At 32.7% G+C, this 15,792-nt stretch overlaps 1 protein-coding gene across 1 annotated transcript; it reads left to right on the top strand.

The window, feature by feature from the left end:
- Positions 1-6,461: 6,461 nt before the first annotated feature.
- Positions 6,462-7,406, top strand: LOC134360674 (olfactory receptor 6C6-like; the record flags this gene model as incomplete). Its single annotated transcript, XM_063075338.1, has 1 exon — positions 6,462-7,406. A coding segment is annotated over exon 1 (933 nt), but the record flags the coding sequence as incomplete, so codon positions are not given.
- Between the last annotated feature and the right edge of the window lie 8,386 nt (positions 7,407-15,792).

The following is a 15,792-nucleotide window of genomic DNA, read 5'->3' as shown; positions in this document are numbered from 1 at the left end:
ATTAAAAAGCAAAAGACTTTCAACCTGCGACTGCTGGAGCTCAGGGGAAGAGGAGGAGAAACCCACAGAGTTCGTAAAGGTGGGAGAAGCGATGGTGGGACAAAGAAGGGAGTGCTCTGAGGCTTTCAAGCCCTGGCCATGTCAGGGCTGTCTTGGTGAGGGGTGGAAAGAGGTTGTAGCACACAAAGCAGAGGCTGCCAAAAGCCACAGCTGTGCCCCTTGTAGAAAGTTTCTTGAAGTCTCAGGGGAAAAGAGAGCCTTGGAGCATACCATACAAGCCACTAGGCCAGTGAGACCACTAACAGGGTTCCAGAGGACGCATATAGGATGGAAGGGCCCAGATAACCAAAGAAAGAGGCCACCCAGAGGCCTGTGAGTCACAGTGAGGGACCCGGGCACAGCCCACCCCACGGAAAGCATTTGGAGTAAAGGAGGGAGGCTGGTCCTCCTTGGGAAAATGGAGCAGAGTGTGGGCATCTGTTCAGCCTTCTGATTGGTACAGGCCTACTCAGTGAGACTGGTTAGTGTGGTAGAACAGGAGGGGATGCAATTTTGTGGAAAGAATCAGTCTTGCGCCAGAATTTTCACACAGCCCAGGTGTATGTGACCTTGCAAGACCTGGAAATGATGGAAAGGCCAACAGTTAAAATCTGAGCCACACAAAGAGCCTTCCCCAGAGAATCGGCAGCAAAGCAGCATTTTAGCTCGACCACAGGGCTCAAACACTGATCCCCGTAAGAAGTTCTCCCAAGTTTGGAATTAACCAAAGGATAACAAATTAGTTCCAGTGCAGAGCTGAAGTGGTGGTGGTAGCTAATAATCCAACATGGTACTGGGGGGGAAAAGAAAAAAAACACAGACCAGAAGCAAAGTTCTGATATTAACCACTAAAAGTCTTACACCACCAATGAACCCCTGTCAGACAGAGAAATATGAGACCATCAAGGGAAAGAAACAAAGCATCAGCAATGGACCCAGAGTAACAGCACATTTATGAGATGTCAGACAGAGAACTCAGAGTAAAAATAAACCTCTTAAGGATGATCAGGGAGTCACAAGAAAATACAGATAGAAAATTAAAAGATATCTGAGAAACAGTCCAGGAGCAGAATGAGAAACTTGACAAAAGAATTGAATCAATTAAAAAAAACAACCAGAAATTCTAAAAATAAAGAATACATATCTGAACCAAAAAATGTGATAGAAAGCTCCAAGAACAGACTTAATCAAACTGAGGAAGGAATCTATTAGCTTGGAGATAAAACATATGAAATTATCAAATCAGAGGGGGAAAAAGAACTTAAAAAAATTAAATAGAATACAGCAAATATGGGACTCCGTCAAGCTAAATAACCTATGCATAATTGGTGTACCCAAAGGAGAAGCAAGAGGAAGAGGTGTAGAAATCATACTCGAGGAAAGAATGGCTGAAAATTTCCCAAGTAAGGAGAAAGATGAAAGCATCCACGTACGGGAAGCTCAGAGGTGGCTGATCGGATTCAATCCAAGGAGGAACACCCAAGTCACAAAATAATCAAATTATCAAAAACCAGAGACAAAGAAGGGGTACTGAAAACAGTAAGAGGAAAAAAAAAAAACATAAATTCAAGGGAACTATACTTCTCTCAGCAGATTTCTTAGTAAAAATCCTGCAGGCCAGAGGAGAAAGGGATGGTATATTCAGGGTGCTGAAGGAAAAAGACTGTCAGCCAAGAATTCTGAATACAGCAAAACTAACCTTCAAATATGAAGGAGAATAATCTTTCCCAGACAAACAAAAGCTAAGGGAATTTATCAACAATAGACCTGCCTTATGAGAAATGCTAAAGGGAGTTCTTCAGTCTGAAAGAAGAGGACACTAGAAGGAGCAGCAAGAAAACATTCGGAGGTACATAACTCTTTAGTAAAGTAAATTCACAGACAACCTCAGGATACTCCAGTGTCATAAGGATGGTGAATAAACCACTTACATCCTGAATGTGAAGACTAAAGGACAAATGTAACAAAACAACAAATAAAATAACCACATAAAAGATAAGCAATATTAAAAAATGTAACCTGAAATGACAAATTATCAAAAAGTTTGCGGAAGGAGGGTAATGCCAAAGTGTAGAGTTGGCTTTGATTATTTCTTTTTCTTTGTTATCAAAATTAAGTTATTAGTCTAAAATAATCTAAGTATAACATTTTTTTGTAAGCCTCATGGTAAGCATAACGCAACAACTTGTAAGAGACACACTGAAAATAAATAGCAAGAAATCTAAATACACTGCTAGGGAAAACCATTCAATTACAAAGGAAGACAGTAAGATCAGAAAAAAAGGAAAAAAAGTATCAACAAAACAACCAGAAAAAAGGTAACGAAATGGTATTAACAATTCCCTATACATTAATAATAACTCTAAATGTAAATGTATTAAATGCCTCAATTAAAAGACATAAAGTGGCTCAATGGATTATAAACAAGAACTAATAATATGCTGCCCACAAGAATCTCACCACTTCACCTACAAACACACATACCAACTGAAAGTGAAGGTATGGAAAAAGATATTTCATGCAAATGGAAATCAAGAAAGGACAGGAGTAGCTATCCTTATACCATATAAAATAGACTTCAAGCCAAGGAAAGTGTCAAAAGATAATGAAGGTCTTCATATAATAATAAAGGGATCAACTAAACAAGAGGATATAATGCTTCTAAATTTATATGCACCCAACTCTGGAACAGCCAGTTATATAAAGCAATTGCTATTATACTTAACAGTAGTGAAATCAATATATCAAAAAGACACCTGCACTCCCGTGTTCATCACAACTTTATTCACTATAGCCAAGAAATGGAATCAACCTAAATGTCTGTCAATGATGAATGGACATAAAAACCTATAGTATTCATCTATAAAAGTAATTGATATCCTATCACTTGCAGCAGCATGGATGGGAGGTGAGATTTCTACCACTGAACCACCAATGCCAAGGCAGCAGCAGCATGGATGGAACCGGAATCCCTGATGTTAAGTGAAGTAATCAGGCACAGAAAGACAAATACCACATGGTCTCACTCATATGTGGAATATAAAAAAAGGGAGGGGGGCGGGGCGGTTTCTCTTAGAAGTAGACAGTTGTAAAATGGTTACCAGAGACTGGGAGGGGGAGGGATTCAGGGAAGGATAAGTAGTGAACCAAAGGGTGCAAAACTATGCTGTCTACACTAAGTGAATCATTGTGCAGTATATGCATATATTGAAACTTCACATTGTATCCCATGAAGATAAATATAAAAATAATTAATAATTTTTTAAAAGAGAAAATGGGTGCTAATTTTCCAGAATTCATTAAAAACACCAGTTTGCATTTTTATGAAACAAAATAAATTTTAAACAAGTTAAATAGAAAGAAATCTGTAAGTAGACAAATCGTAATGTAATTCTTGAAACCACAAGGATAAAGAGATCTTCAGAGCAGCCAGAAAGTAAAGATAGATTAGTTACACATGGAAAAGAACTATTCAACAACAACCTCATGATACAAAGACAGTTTAATGATATCTTAATAATACGGAGAGAAAAATAATTTCCAGATTAGATTTTTATATTTGGCAAAATCATTATTTAAGAATTAGAGTTTAAAGGCATTTTAAGCAGAAAATTAGCTATGGAAGTTAGTTCCTCAATACACTATAAAATGAGAAAAAGTATGTCACAAGAGGCAGTATCTGCAGCCAGAAATGATTAGGATATGCAATATATATACATATTATATATAAATCTCCTACAAAACCATAAGAAATAAATAAACAACCTACGTAAAACTGGCGTACTTCACAGTGCTTGAAACATCAGAAGATGAGTTTTAACCTCATTTTTGGTTAGGAAAATGTAATTAACATCACTATGAAAAAAGTAATTCAGAAAACTTAGAAATATCTACAATCCATACATGGAAAACAACTGGAACAGATGGGAAATATGAAAAAACATGTGCTTGACATTAGAGAGGTAATATAAGAAAGAATTACCAGGCCAGTACACAGGGTATAGAGATCCAGGAAAATAAAATTGGTCTTTGGGTCCTATTTTCCCTGAGGGAATTGCTGGTTAAGAAGTGATGGCTGAGAAAGTGAGTAAATACTCAGTATTTTTGACTGTTTCATGCATCCAGGCAAAAAGATAAGGTGCATCAGAGGAGCCCTGGTGAACACTCTAGTTTTGAGGAAAAAGAACAAGTTTGAAGGGACCTACACTGGCCAAACCGGGAGAAATTGAGCATCAAAATAATTAATGAGAGCAATGAATAAAATTGGAAAGTATGATTCTATAATGACATAATTAATCTATAAGGTGAAAGTTTTCAAAATATTGAGATATTTGTATAGTATTCAAAATATCAAAATACTTATTAATTACAAAGATAAAAGAGTAGCTTTATTGTGTAGAAGTCTGCAAATTGCTACATTAATCAATAAATCAAGAAAACATCATTAGTAACAAAAAAAAAAAAAAAAAAAAAAGAATAACAACAACAACAAAAAAGAAATAGTTTGATGCCTGATAGCATTCAGTGAAACGAAGCTTCACTTCTGTGGTATTTTTTCCAAAAGTTAATGAATTCAATCTAATCTTGCCTTACAGAGACATCATGTAATTCTGAAGTGTATCTTTTTTCTTATAAAGGACAATTCTAAGACAATTGGTAAACTTGAACAGGATTGAAGATTTACGTATTAGTACTGCATCGATGTTAATGTCCTGATATTGATGGTTGCATTGTGGTTATGTAATAATACATATTCTTTTCTGTAGTAACTATACTCTACTGGTCAGGAGATAGAGCATCAAATTGTTCAGGAATAACAATGTTTGTGTAACTTTTAGTAACAATGTGCTTTTGTAACGTTTAAGTTCAGGTTGTTTCAAAATAAAAATTAAATAGCAACCACTTAAGTACTGATCCCCACCCCCACCCTCGCCAATTTTTAGGCAAATAACAATCAAATTAATGAAATCCTAATACATTTCATAATGGAAGCAGAAGAGAGGTTCCCATTTCCTATTTGGGGTAAACCAGTAGAATTGTCCCAGGACAATGGAATATTTGAATTCTTGTAGGCATTCTGTATGGAGTTTAAATAATCTCTAGCCGTCTTTTGGGAGAATGGCCCTTCAGCTTTGTAGTTAAAAGCGATTCACAAAGTTTTTTTTATTTCCTTGGGTTTTTTTTTGTTTGTTTGTTTGTTTTCTTTTCTTTTTCCTTCTTTTTCTGTAATTAATTTGTATGTTTTGAACAACAGTCTCCAGGGGGAATTTTTTTCTATCTTCTTTGTATTTCAATTAATCCCCTTGAGTCATTTACGAGCAAAATTTTTTTCTGTTTAAATTTAAGGGAAAAAACAAAATATGAATCATATCTGGTATGAAAGAGGATTCTAATTGAACTTTGTGTAACATCTGGGTCCTGTGATTTTAGTAAGTATGAATAGAAGTGCAAAGTGCATATAATTTCCCAAATGTTTTCTACTTTGAACCCTTCTCAAGGTAACTATTGGAATTAAATTTCCTCTTGAAATAATTGAATATTTTATAACATTAATAATTGAATATTTTATAACATTAAAAAATGAGAATATTTGTCATTTATTATTCAACTCTTGATTCTGCCATATTCCTATAGGGTAAAAATTATTCCAATATATCTTGCATACGGTAAGTCACTTGTACCTTGAAATAAATATCTACAGATAAATGAGAGCAATTCTGCAGTAAAAGCCACATAATTTTCACTGATATGTGAATTATCATATTTATTCTATTTTTCTGTAGATGTAATAGTTCCTGATTATACAGGAACAAGTGTAATGCAACTGATTATGAGAAGATTGATGTATTTGAAACCAGAGAAAATTAATAATTAAAGGAAAAACCACAGTGGGGCAAAAAATCAATGGCATGTGTTAGAGAATTATAATGAAAGAGAAAATATGTAACTATTAGTATTTCTACATGTTCCTTAAAAAGATTTTAAAAGTCTTTTGGTGGGCTAAAGATTTTTTAATAATCCTTGGAAACTGCCATCAACAGAATTGTCTAGATTTTTTTCAGTACTTTATTAAATATACACAGAAAATACATTTTAAGTAATATTCATGATTTCTCCATTTAAAACATTTAAGCAAGATTTATTTGGAAATGATCAGCCAAAAATTAAATTACCTTTCAAGTTGAGAGGGGGGAAAAAGAAAGAAATAGTATTGTAAAGATAACTTTGGCTTAAATGGAGCAATCAATTGGAAGATGCTTAGTTGATCTATGCCATAATTTTAGGTATTGTATGCCTTATCAAACTGGATATACATTTTAAACTTGTTTACATTATTGAACATGTTTTTTCTATGTCTGTAGCTTTAAAAAATCTTGTTATTTCTGCCTTCGAAGTTGTTTTGCTATGTCTATTCAATAGGACTCAAATTTGAAATGAAGAATCAGTCGAGGGAGATAGAGTTCATTCTTCTGGGATTGACAGATGACTCAAAACTGCAAATTGTAATTTTTATATTTCTCTTCCTAAACTATATGTTGAGTGTGATGGGGAACTTGTCTATCATTCTCCTTACCCTGCTGGATCCCCGCCTCAAAACTCCAATGTATTTCTTCCTCCAAAATTTCTCCTTCTTGGAAATCGCATTGACAACAGTCTGTATTCCCAGATTCCTGATAACCATCGTGACTAAAAACAAAATCATTTCCTACAATGGTTGTGCATCACAGTTATTCTTTTTTCTCTTATTAGGAGTTACCGAATTTTACCTACTGGCTGCCATGTCTTTTGACCGCTATTTAGCAATCTGCAAACCTCTACACTACCCGATCATTATGAGCAACAAAGTGTGCTACCAGCTTGTACTCAGTTCATGGGCAGCTGGCTTTCTGATTACCTTCCCACCACTGGTTATGGGACTGAAACTGGAATTCTGTGCTTCCAAAGTAATTGATCATTTCATATGTGACACGTCCCCTATCCTGCAAATTTCTTGCACAGACACTCATTTTCTAGAACTGATTTCATTTGTGTCAGCTGTTGTAACTCTGGTGACCACATTGCTTTTAGTGATTCTTTCCTATATTTATATTATCAAGACCATTCTAAAAATGTCCTCTGCTCAGAAAAGGACAAAGGCTTTTTCCACTTGTTCTTCTCACATGATTGTAGTCTCCCTTACTTATGGTAGCTGTATCTTTATTTACCTGAAGCCATCAGCAAAGGAAAGAGTGACTACATCCAAGGTTGTAGCTGTTATTTATACCTCCATTGCACCCTTGTTAAACCCTTTCATTTACACTCTAAGGAACCAGCAAGTGAAACAAGCTTTCAAGGATACATTACAAAAGATCTTTTTTATTTCAAAAAATGAGCAAAAAATAATTTTAAAATCTTGGAGAAAAAAGCAAATAAAATGTTATTCATGTTTTAAGTTTACTTAATTTGTCCTTAATTAAAGAAACTTCTCATAACATTTTAACCAACCTTTAAGCATAATGCACCTTTTCTACTTCTCTTTATGACTAATACTCTTTTGTGTGTTATCCTAAAAGTCCTTTCTTCAAGTTTCAACAAAAATGTTAAATTTCCTTTACTATCCGAGACATGACACTCACTCATAACAACAAAACAAAACCTCTCCAAAACAACCTATTTTTAATTACATATTACCATATCATATATTAATTTGTCTGATTAAATGTACTTAGTTAATCCTTTAATTCAACATCCATTTATTATAGGTCAACTCTATCCCAGATACTACTCTAGACATATACTTTTATCTCTCATTAAGGTTACACAGCTAAAAGTGGGGAGACAAATGAGAAAACCAGTAACAATCAAATCGTGTAACTTGATTTATGATAGAGTCATATACAGAACTGTGGGGAAATAATAATGGGCACTTAATTTTTTAGTGAGTCATACATGCAGTTCAGAAAGGCAATTCTTGTGAGACTTTTGATATATAGGAAAGAAACTAAGAGAATGTTATCGACATGGTTATGACAACATACGCAACCTCTGGGTACTAGGAAGTACTCCAAATGTCACTAACTAGTATCACTAGCATAGTAATTCAGAGAATAGACTCTTGATTCAGTAAGTCAGCATTTAAATCCAGACATACATTTAAGCCTGATCCACTTTCTCAAAGTCTGTGTTGCTAAGTTTTTCTATTTATAAAATACATGTAATAATAATAATAATAATAATAATAATTCTTACCTTACAAAGTTATTTGAAAATGAAAAGAAGCAGTGCATATAAGGTAATTCTGGGTCTACATCTGTCCCTAACCCTTATTATACTCAATAAATGTTAACTTACCTTGGGGGAAAAAGTTTGCCTTAGTTGGGATAATATACAACAAGGTAATAAAAAAAAAAAAAAAGGCAGGCTTTAAATCATGAAAAGTTTGTATGTCCTGAAATATAGCAGAACTTAATACATATTTCAGGTCTACAGACCTAAAAAAATTTAGAGTTAATAAGAATCACTCACCTGCTTAGTTTATTTAAATACTAATTCCATGATCTAATCCCTAAAACATATTTTTAATTCACCTGGAGTACATTCTGGAAACATGGACTGTAGATGACTTTGAAGCAAGTGGTTCACATGAGGGTTTTTTTTTTTTTTTCTTTGTTTAACCTAAAAATCTATGTAATTTGATTTTTATTTTAGAAAAATTGCTTTGTTAAGTGTGTTGAGAATGGGATTTCAGATGTTTGGAGTCAGAAAGACAGGTTAGAGTTCTAATATTTTAAACTGAAGTTATTATTTAAGCTATTTAAACTGAGTTATTTAGAGAGTTGAAATGCAATAGTGGCAATGAATCTGAAGCTCATAAAGATGGCTCCAGAGATATTTAGAAGAACAAACTGAAGGAAGCTGTTAAACATCTGGATATCTGGAATAAATAAAAGGAAGTTTTAAAAATAATTCTTCTTGGGCCTTCCTCTTTATTCACTCCTGCACACACACTCATATATTTAATATATTTTAAGAAAGGAGTATTATTCATATGCTTTCACATAAAAAAAAATGATCTACAAAGAAATCCCTAGAATAAATAGGGTTCCATATTGTATATAATATGCCATCGAGAAATATGAGTGGAAAAAAAAAACATTAAGGTGCTTGGTAGTGTAACTATTATCTATGTGGCCCTGAATAGAAATAATTTAACTTTAGATTTGTGTTCTGATTTATTAACAGTTTTTTAGCCAAAACTGTTAATCTTCTGTTTTTCCATGACAAATAGAAGGTATTGAGTCTGTTATTATATTCAGGGCCCTGAAAGCCTTCTCCAAACAGAGTTTGCTTTTCAATAAGCACTTTAAAATTAGTAGACCCTTGTCAGATATATATTTTGCAATTATTTTTCCATCCCTGTGGTGTCTTTTTACTTTCTTGATACGTTCTTTGATGCACGAAAGTTTTAAATTTCATAAAGTCAAATTTATCTCTTCTGTCTTTTGTTGCTTTTGTTTTTCATATCATATTTTTTAAAAATATTGCCTAAACCAAGGTTGCAAGGATTTATACTTGTGGTTTCTTCTACGAATTTACTGTTTTAGCTTTCACATTTAGGTCTTCGATTTCTTTTGAGTTGATTTTTTATATAGTGTGAGGTACAAGTAAAAATTCATTCTTTTGCATGTGGATATCCAGTTATTCCAATACCATTTGTTGAAGAGACTATTGTTTCCTTACTGAATGATCTTGGCTTCTTGTTGAAAATCAATTGACCATAAATGTGTAGATCCACTATTACTCTCAATTCTATTCCATTGATCTATATGTCTATATTTCTATGTCAGTGTCACACTGTGTTGATTACTGTAGCTTTATAGTAAGTTTTGAAATTTGAAAGTATCAATTTTCCAACTTTGTTCCTCTATTTCAATATTGTTTTGGCCATCCAAGGTCCCTTGCAATTTCATGTGAATTTTAGAATTAGCTTGTCCATTTATACAAAAAGAACAGATGGAATTTTTATACGGGCTGTATTGAATTTGTAGATCAGTTTGGGGAATATTGCCAACTTAATTAACAATGTTAAATCTCTTATTCCATGAACATAGATGTCTTTTTATTTACGAGGGTACTTCAAAACGTTTGTGGAAAATGGAATTAAAAGGTAATACGACTCTTTTCATGAAATTTTGAAGATACTTTGTATATAATATACAACCATTCTAGAAGTTGTGAAGTCGTATGTCCTTGTGGTTTTGATTTTCACTTTTCTAACTAGTGACATTGAGCATCTTTTCATGTCTGTACTGTCCATTTAGATGTCATTATTGGGGAAATGTCTATTCTAGTCCTTTGCCTATTTTTCATTATTTCTCATCTTTTTATCTTTGAGTAGTAACAGTTATTTAACCAAAGAAGCACAAACTTGTACAAAAAAAACTACAAAAAATTAAATACATTAAAGAAGACCTAAACACAAGTGTACTTCAAAAAGTTAGTGAAAAAATACAATTAAAAAATGTACTAATCTTTCCATGAAATTTTTGAAGTACCCACATGCACACAATGGAATACTATTAAGCCATTAAAGGGAATGAGGTATTGATCCATGCTATAACACGTGGATAAACCATAAAAACATTACATTAGTGAAGAAAGCCAGACATAAAAATCCACATACTGTGTGATTCCATTTATGTCAAATGTCCAGAGTAGGTGAGTCCATAGAGACAGAAAGTAGATTTCTAGGTTGCCTAGGGCTGAGAAAAGAGAAATGGCTGTTTAACGGATAGGGGTTACTTTTGGGGGTTATGAAAATGTTCTGAAAATTTATAGTCATGGTGGTTGCACAATACTGTGAATAAACTAAACACCACATAGTGTGCATTTTTAAGTAGTCAAATGGTGAATTTTATATTATAAGAGTTTTATCTCAATTAAAAGAACTGCCAAAGGGAAATAATTTTTTTCCCTCACATTCTCTTTATTGTACTTCTCAAGCAAATACCTCACGATATTGATATAAGAGCAAAGTAAAAGGATAAATGTTTTAAAAAATGCATTTATTTTTCTTGCTCAGTTTAGGACCTCTTGGACCTCTTTTCAGCCATAATTTTTTTTTTTTATTTTCTGCCATTGTACTGTATACTTTTTTTCCATTTCTTAAATTGTAGCAAAATACGTATAACATAAGGATTGTCATTTTAAGCATTTTAAAACACAGAATTGCATGGAATCAATTACATACACAATGCTGTATAACATAAATTGGTTCTTAATGCACGTCTTTTTTTTTTTAGTAAAGTCTGCGAGACTCATCTCACTCTTCTCTCTTTTAATAGGAAACTCTGATCATTTCAGTATTTGCAGTTCTTCTCACTAGGTGTTGCTGTGGATTAGGACATGATAATCTCAGCTCCCTCCTTCCCTGATGACCCAAAAGTAATTAATTTTGTTTCACTTTTTTAACGATGGTAATTAACAAAACACAATAATGAAGAAGTTACATAGCTCAGACAGTGTAGGCTATTTGTTATGAGAACTATCTGGTAAACCTGGGAAAATTTCTTAAACTCTCTGTGCTACTTTTTCTTCATCTATTTAATGGGAATGAGTAATAAAATACCAAGTCCATAGGCTTTTTGCTCATGTCACGTAGAAGAGTGACAAGCACATGTAAATATGAAGAAAATATATAGAATATATATACAGTTGTCACTGGCATATTTTGAGTGGTTACTAAATGGAAGAAATGCATATTGTTATAATTTCTTTCATAATTGATGTAGATCTTCAAATCTTTTATCTCATGAAAAAACAACAGAAGTTTGAAAATAATTTTATTTGACCATTTTAAATTTCTTCTCCATGATGCAAGTATTCCCTATAATAAATTATATGTATGGAAACAAAAAATATTGCTCTTTATTGAAAATAACATTTAGAGATTATTTTTATCTGGAATGTCTTTATCTTCATCATGGAATCACCCATGTTCTCACTGTGGTAAATAGTTGTTCTTGTTTTAAACCTGCTGTGACACCCTCAGAAACAGTGAATAAATTCTGCTCCTCGGGTCCAGTCAATTTATTCATCTATACAAAAAAGTCAAATTCTAATTATTTATTTATGTTACTATAAAATTAAATGATTTATGAGATTAACTTACTTGCATTTACCTCAGGGTACACTCTGGCAACTAGAAGAGTATATTTATTATTTATAATTTAATAATTAAATATAAATTATCATCATATTAATAAATTAATAGAAATAAAACCATAAATCAATGAATAAGTTTAGTATCTAATGAATATATCATGATACTAATTAATGATTAAATGCATCTTCACCATCTTTTAGTCTGTCAGTTTAAGTATTTCTTTTCCACTGATGTGAAACTAACAGTCTTTTGAGACAATAATTTGATTAAAGCACGTATGGTCATATTGTATAAGATAATTAAAATTAATTATCTTAACTGTCTTGCGTCTTTACCTCAATAGTCTTTGTTTCTACACACATAAGTACAACCAACAACACATGCTTTGCTGTTTAAATAAGTATAAAGTGGGGAGTCATTGAAGGTGTTTAATGTTCTTTGGCAAAATGACTCTGAGATATTAGTGAAATTTAAAGTAATTAAGATTCTTAGCCATTAGCAATAGAATAGAATAGAACAGAATAGTATCAGAGTGCAGGGCAAGTAACAAAGCTATGGATTATTTTCATGCAATATATGATTCTATTATAACTAATGTATCAATGTTTTTATATAGTATAAACAGGATAATAATACTAAGTTTAACATATGGTGAATGAGGGTCAAATAAATTTGAAATTACAGACTCAATGAGGATTTGCTTAACTCACATGTTACAACTTGAATAAAATTAGAATGCTTCATGGGGCAAACATAGAAAGTATCTTGGTCAGTGATCCCTATACAAAAAAGGACAAGGGAATGCCCAAAAGAAAAGTATTTGTTATTCTTTGCCAAGACAGGCTAATTATCCTGAATCTGTATGAGTTCAAATAATAAATAAAGTAAAAATCAAATATGAAAACATTTATAGTAAAATTGAAATTATAAAAAGAATATGTCAACTGTCACTTTGTATAATAATATGTTACAGAATTTAATAGTTATTGTGAACTTAGAAATATCATTCTACACATTTCCATCATAAACATAACTCTGTTTTGAACAATATAAACAGCAATGTACATTCTATCATTTTATCAAAGTGTTTAATTATAACAAAAAGAATTCCGAACTTTCAGTCAATAAACTGAGGTTAGGGTTACCTGATAGTAGAAATGTGGCAAGTCATTTAAATAACAATATTCAATTTCCATATGTTAAGTAAGCAGAATTACCTACGCTGTTCTCTATGCACATAGATTATTGATTATATATATATTATTACAGACTTTTCAAGACTGAGATTTCTGATAGTAAACACTCTGTTGTTCTTTTTCTTCTGTCTTTATGAACTGCATTTATTGTAGCCACTTTACTAATACTTCTTAAGGGAACATAAAACATTCACCAAAAAAGAACAAATTCTGTTCTATAAAATAAATTTAAAAAACAGACAAACCATTAACTAGGGTAACAACAACAACAAAAAAGAGTGAAGACCCAAATAACAATAATCAGAAATGACAAAGCAGACATTACAACCAATGCCACAGAAATACAAAGAATCATTAGAGACTATTATAAACAAATACACATCAACAAATTTGAAAACATGGAGGAAGTGGATAAATTTCCAGACACATAAAAACTACCAAGACCAAATCAAGAAGAAATAGAAAACCTGAACACACCAATAACAAGCAATGAGATTGAAGCAGTAATCAGAAATCTTCAAACAAAGAAGAGCCCAGGACCAGATGGCTTTACTGCTGAATTCCACCAAACCTTTAAAGAGGAATTAATACCAATTCCATTCAAACTATATCACAAAGTTGAAACAGAAGCCAGTCTCCCAAACTCATTCCATGAGGCCGGCATCACCTTGATACCAAAACCAGACAAGGATCAAACAATAAGTGAAAATTACAAGCCAATGTCTCTGATAAGCATAGATGCAAAAAGCTCGACAAAATATTAGCAATCAGAATACAGCAACACATCAAAAAAATTATACACCATGATTAAGTAGGATTCATCCCAGCGAGACTAGGATGGTTCAACATATGCAAGTCAATAAATGGGATACATCACATCAACAATATCAAGGACAAAAACCTAAATAGATGCAGAAAAAGCATTTGACAAAATTCAACATCCTTTCTTGATTAAGGCTCTCAGCTAATTAGGTGAAGAGGAAGGAATAACAACACAATAAAAACCATCTATGACAAGCCCATCACCAGTATCATCCTGAATGGGGATATGCTGAAAGCTTTTCCCTTAAGAACAGGCACAAGACAAGGAGGACCACTCTCACCACTCCTATTTAACACAGTATTGGAAATACTAGCCAGAGGAATAAGGCAAGAGAAAGAAATAAAGAGTATCCTGATTGGAAAATATGAAGTCAAACTGTCCCTGTTTGCAGATGACATGATCCTACATAGAGAAAAGCCTAAAGATTCTAGCAAAATACTCTTAGAGCTGACAAATAATTCCAGTAATGTTGCAGGATACAAAATCAATACCCCAAATCAGCAGCATTTTTATTCTCCAGTAACAAACTAGCAGAAAAAGAAATGAAGAGAGCAAGCTTATTCACAATAGTCACCAAAAAATAATAATAATAATAATAAAATACCTAGGAATCAATTTAACCAAGGAGTTGAAAGTTCTCTACAATGACAACTACAAATCACTACTAAAGAAATTAAGGAGGAACCAAAAAGGTGGAAAGATATTCCATGCTCTTGAATTGGAAGAATCAACATTGTGAAAATGTCCATACCACCTAAAGCAATCTGCGGATTCAATGCAATCCCCATCAAAATACCAATGACATTCTTCACAGAAATAGAAAAAAAAATCCTAACATTCATATAGAATGACATAAAACCATAAGTAGCCAAAGTAATCCTGAGTAAAAAAAATATAGCTGGAGGCATTATAATTCCTGACTTCAAATTATATTACAAAGTTATAGTAACCAAATCAGCATGGTACTGGCATAAAAATAGACTCTCAGACTAATGGAACAGAATAGAGAACCCAGAAGTCAACCCACATACTTACAGCCAACTGATCTTTAACAATGTTGACAAGAACATACATTGGGGAAAAGACTAGCTATTCAATAAATAGTGCTGAGAAATTTGGGCATCTATATGCAGAAGAATGAAACTAGACCTGTACTTCTTGCCATATACCAAAATCAACTCAAAATGAATAAAAGACTTAAGTATGAGACCTGATACTGTAAATACCTAGAAAAAAACAGAGTAAACACTTCAGGAAGTAGGGTTGGGCAAAGACTTTATGAATAAAACCCCAAGAATGCAAGTGACAAAAGAAAAAATAAATAAATGTGATTGTATCAAACTAAAAAGCTTCTGCACAACAAAAGGAAACAATCAATATAGAGAAAAGACAACCTACAGAATTTGAGAAAATATTTTCAAACTATACATTCAACAAGGAATTAATATCCAAAATATGTGACGAACTCAATTTCACAGTAAAAAAAACAAATGACCCAATTAATAAATGGTTAAAGGAGCTGAATAGACGTTTTTCAAAGGAAGACAGACAAATAGCCAACAAATACATGAAAAAATGTTCAACATCAC

This window comes from Cynocephalus volans, chromosome 12 (genome assembly GCF_027409185.1).
Source record: "Cynocephalus volans isolate mCynVol1 chromosome 12, mCynVol1.pri, whole genome shotgun sequence".
Classification (NCBI taxonomy): Eukaryota; Metazoa; Chordata; class Mammalia; order Dermoptera; family Cynocephalidae; genus Cynocephalus; species Cynocephalus volans.
Note: the sequence above shows the minus strand (reverse complement) of the source record. Positions and strands in the feature narration are given on the sequence as shown.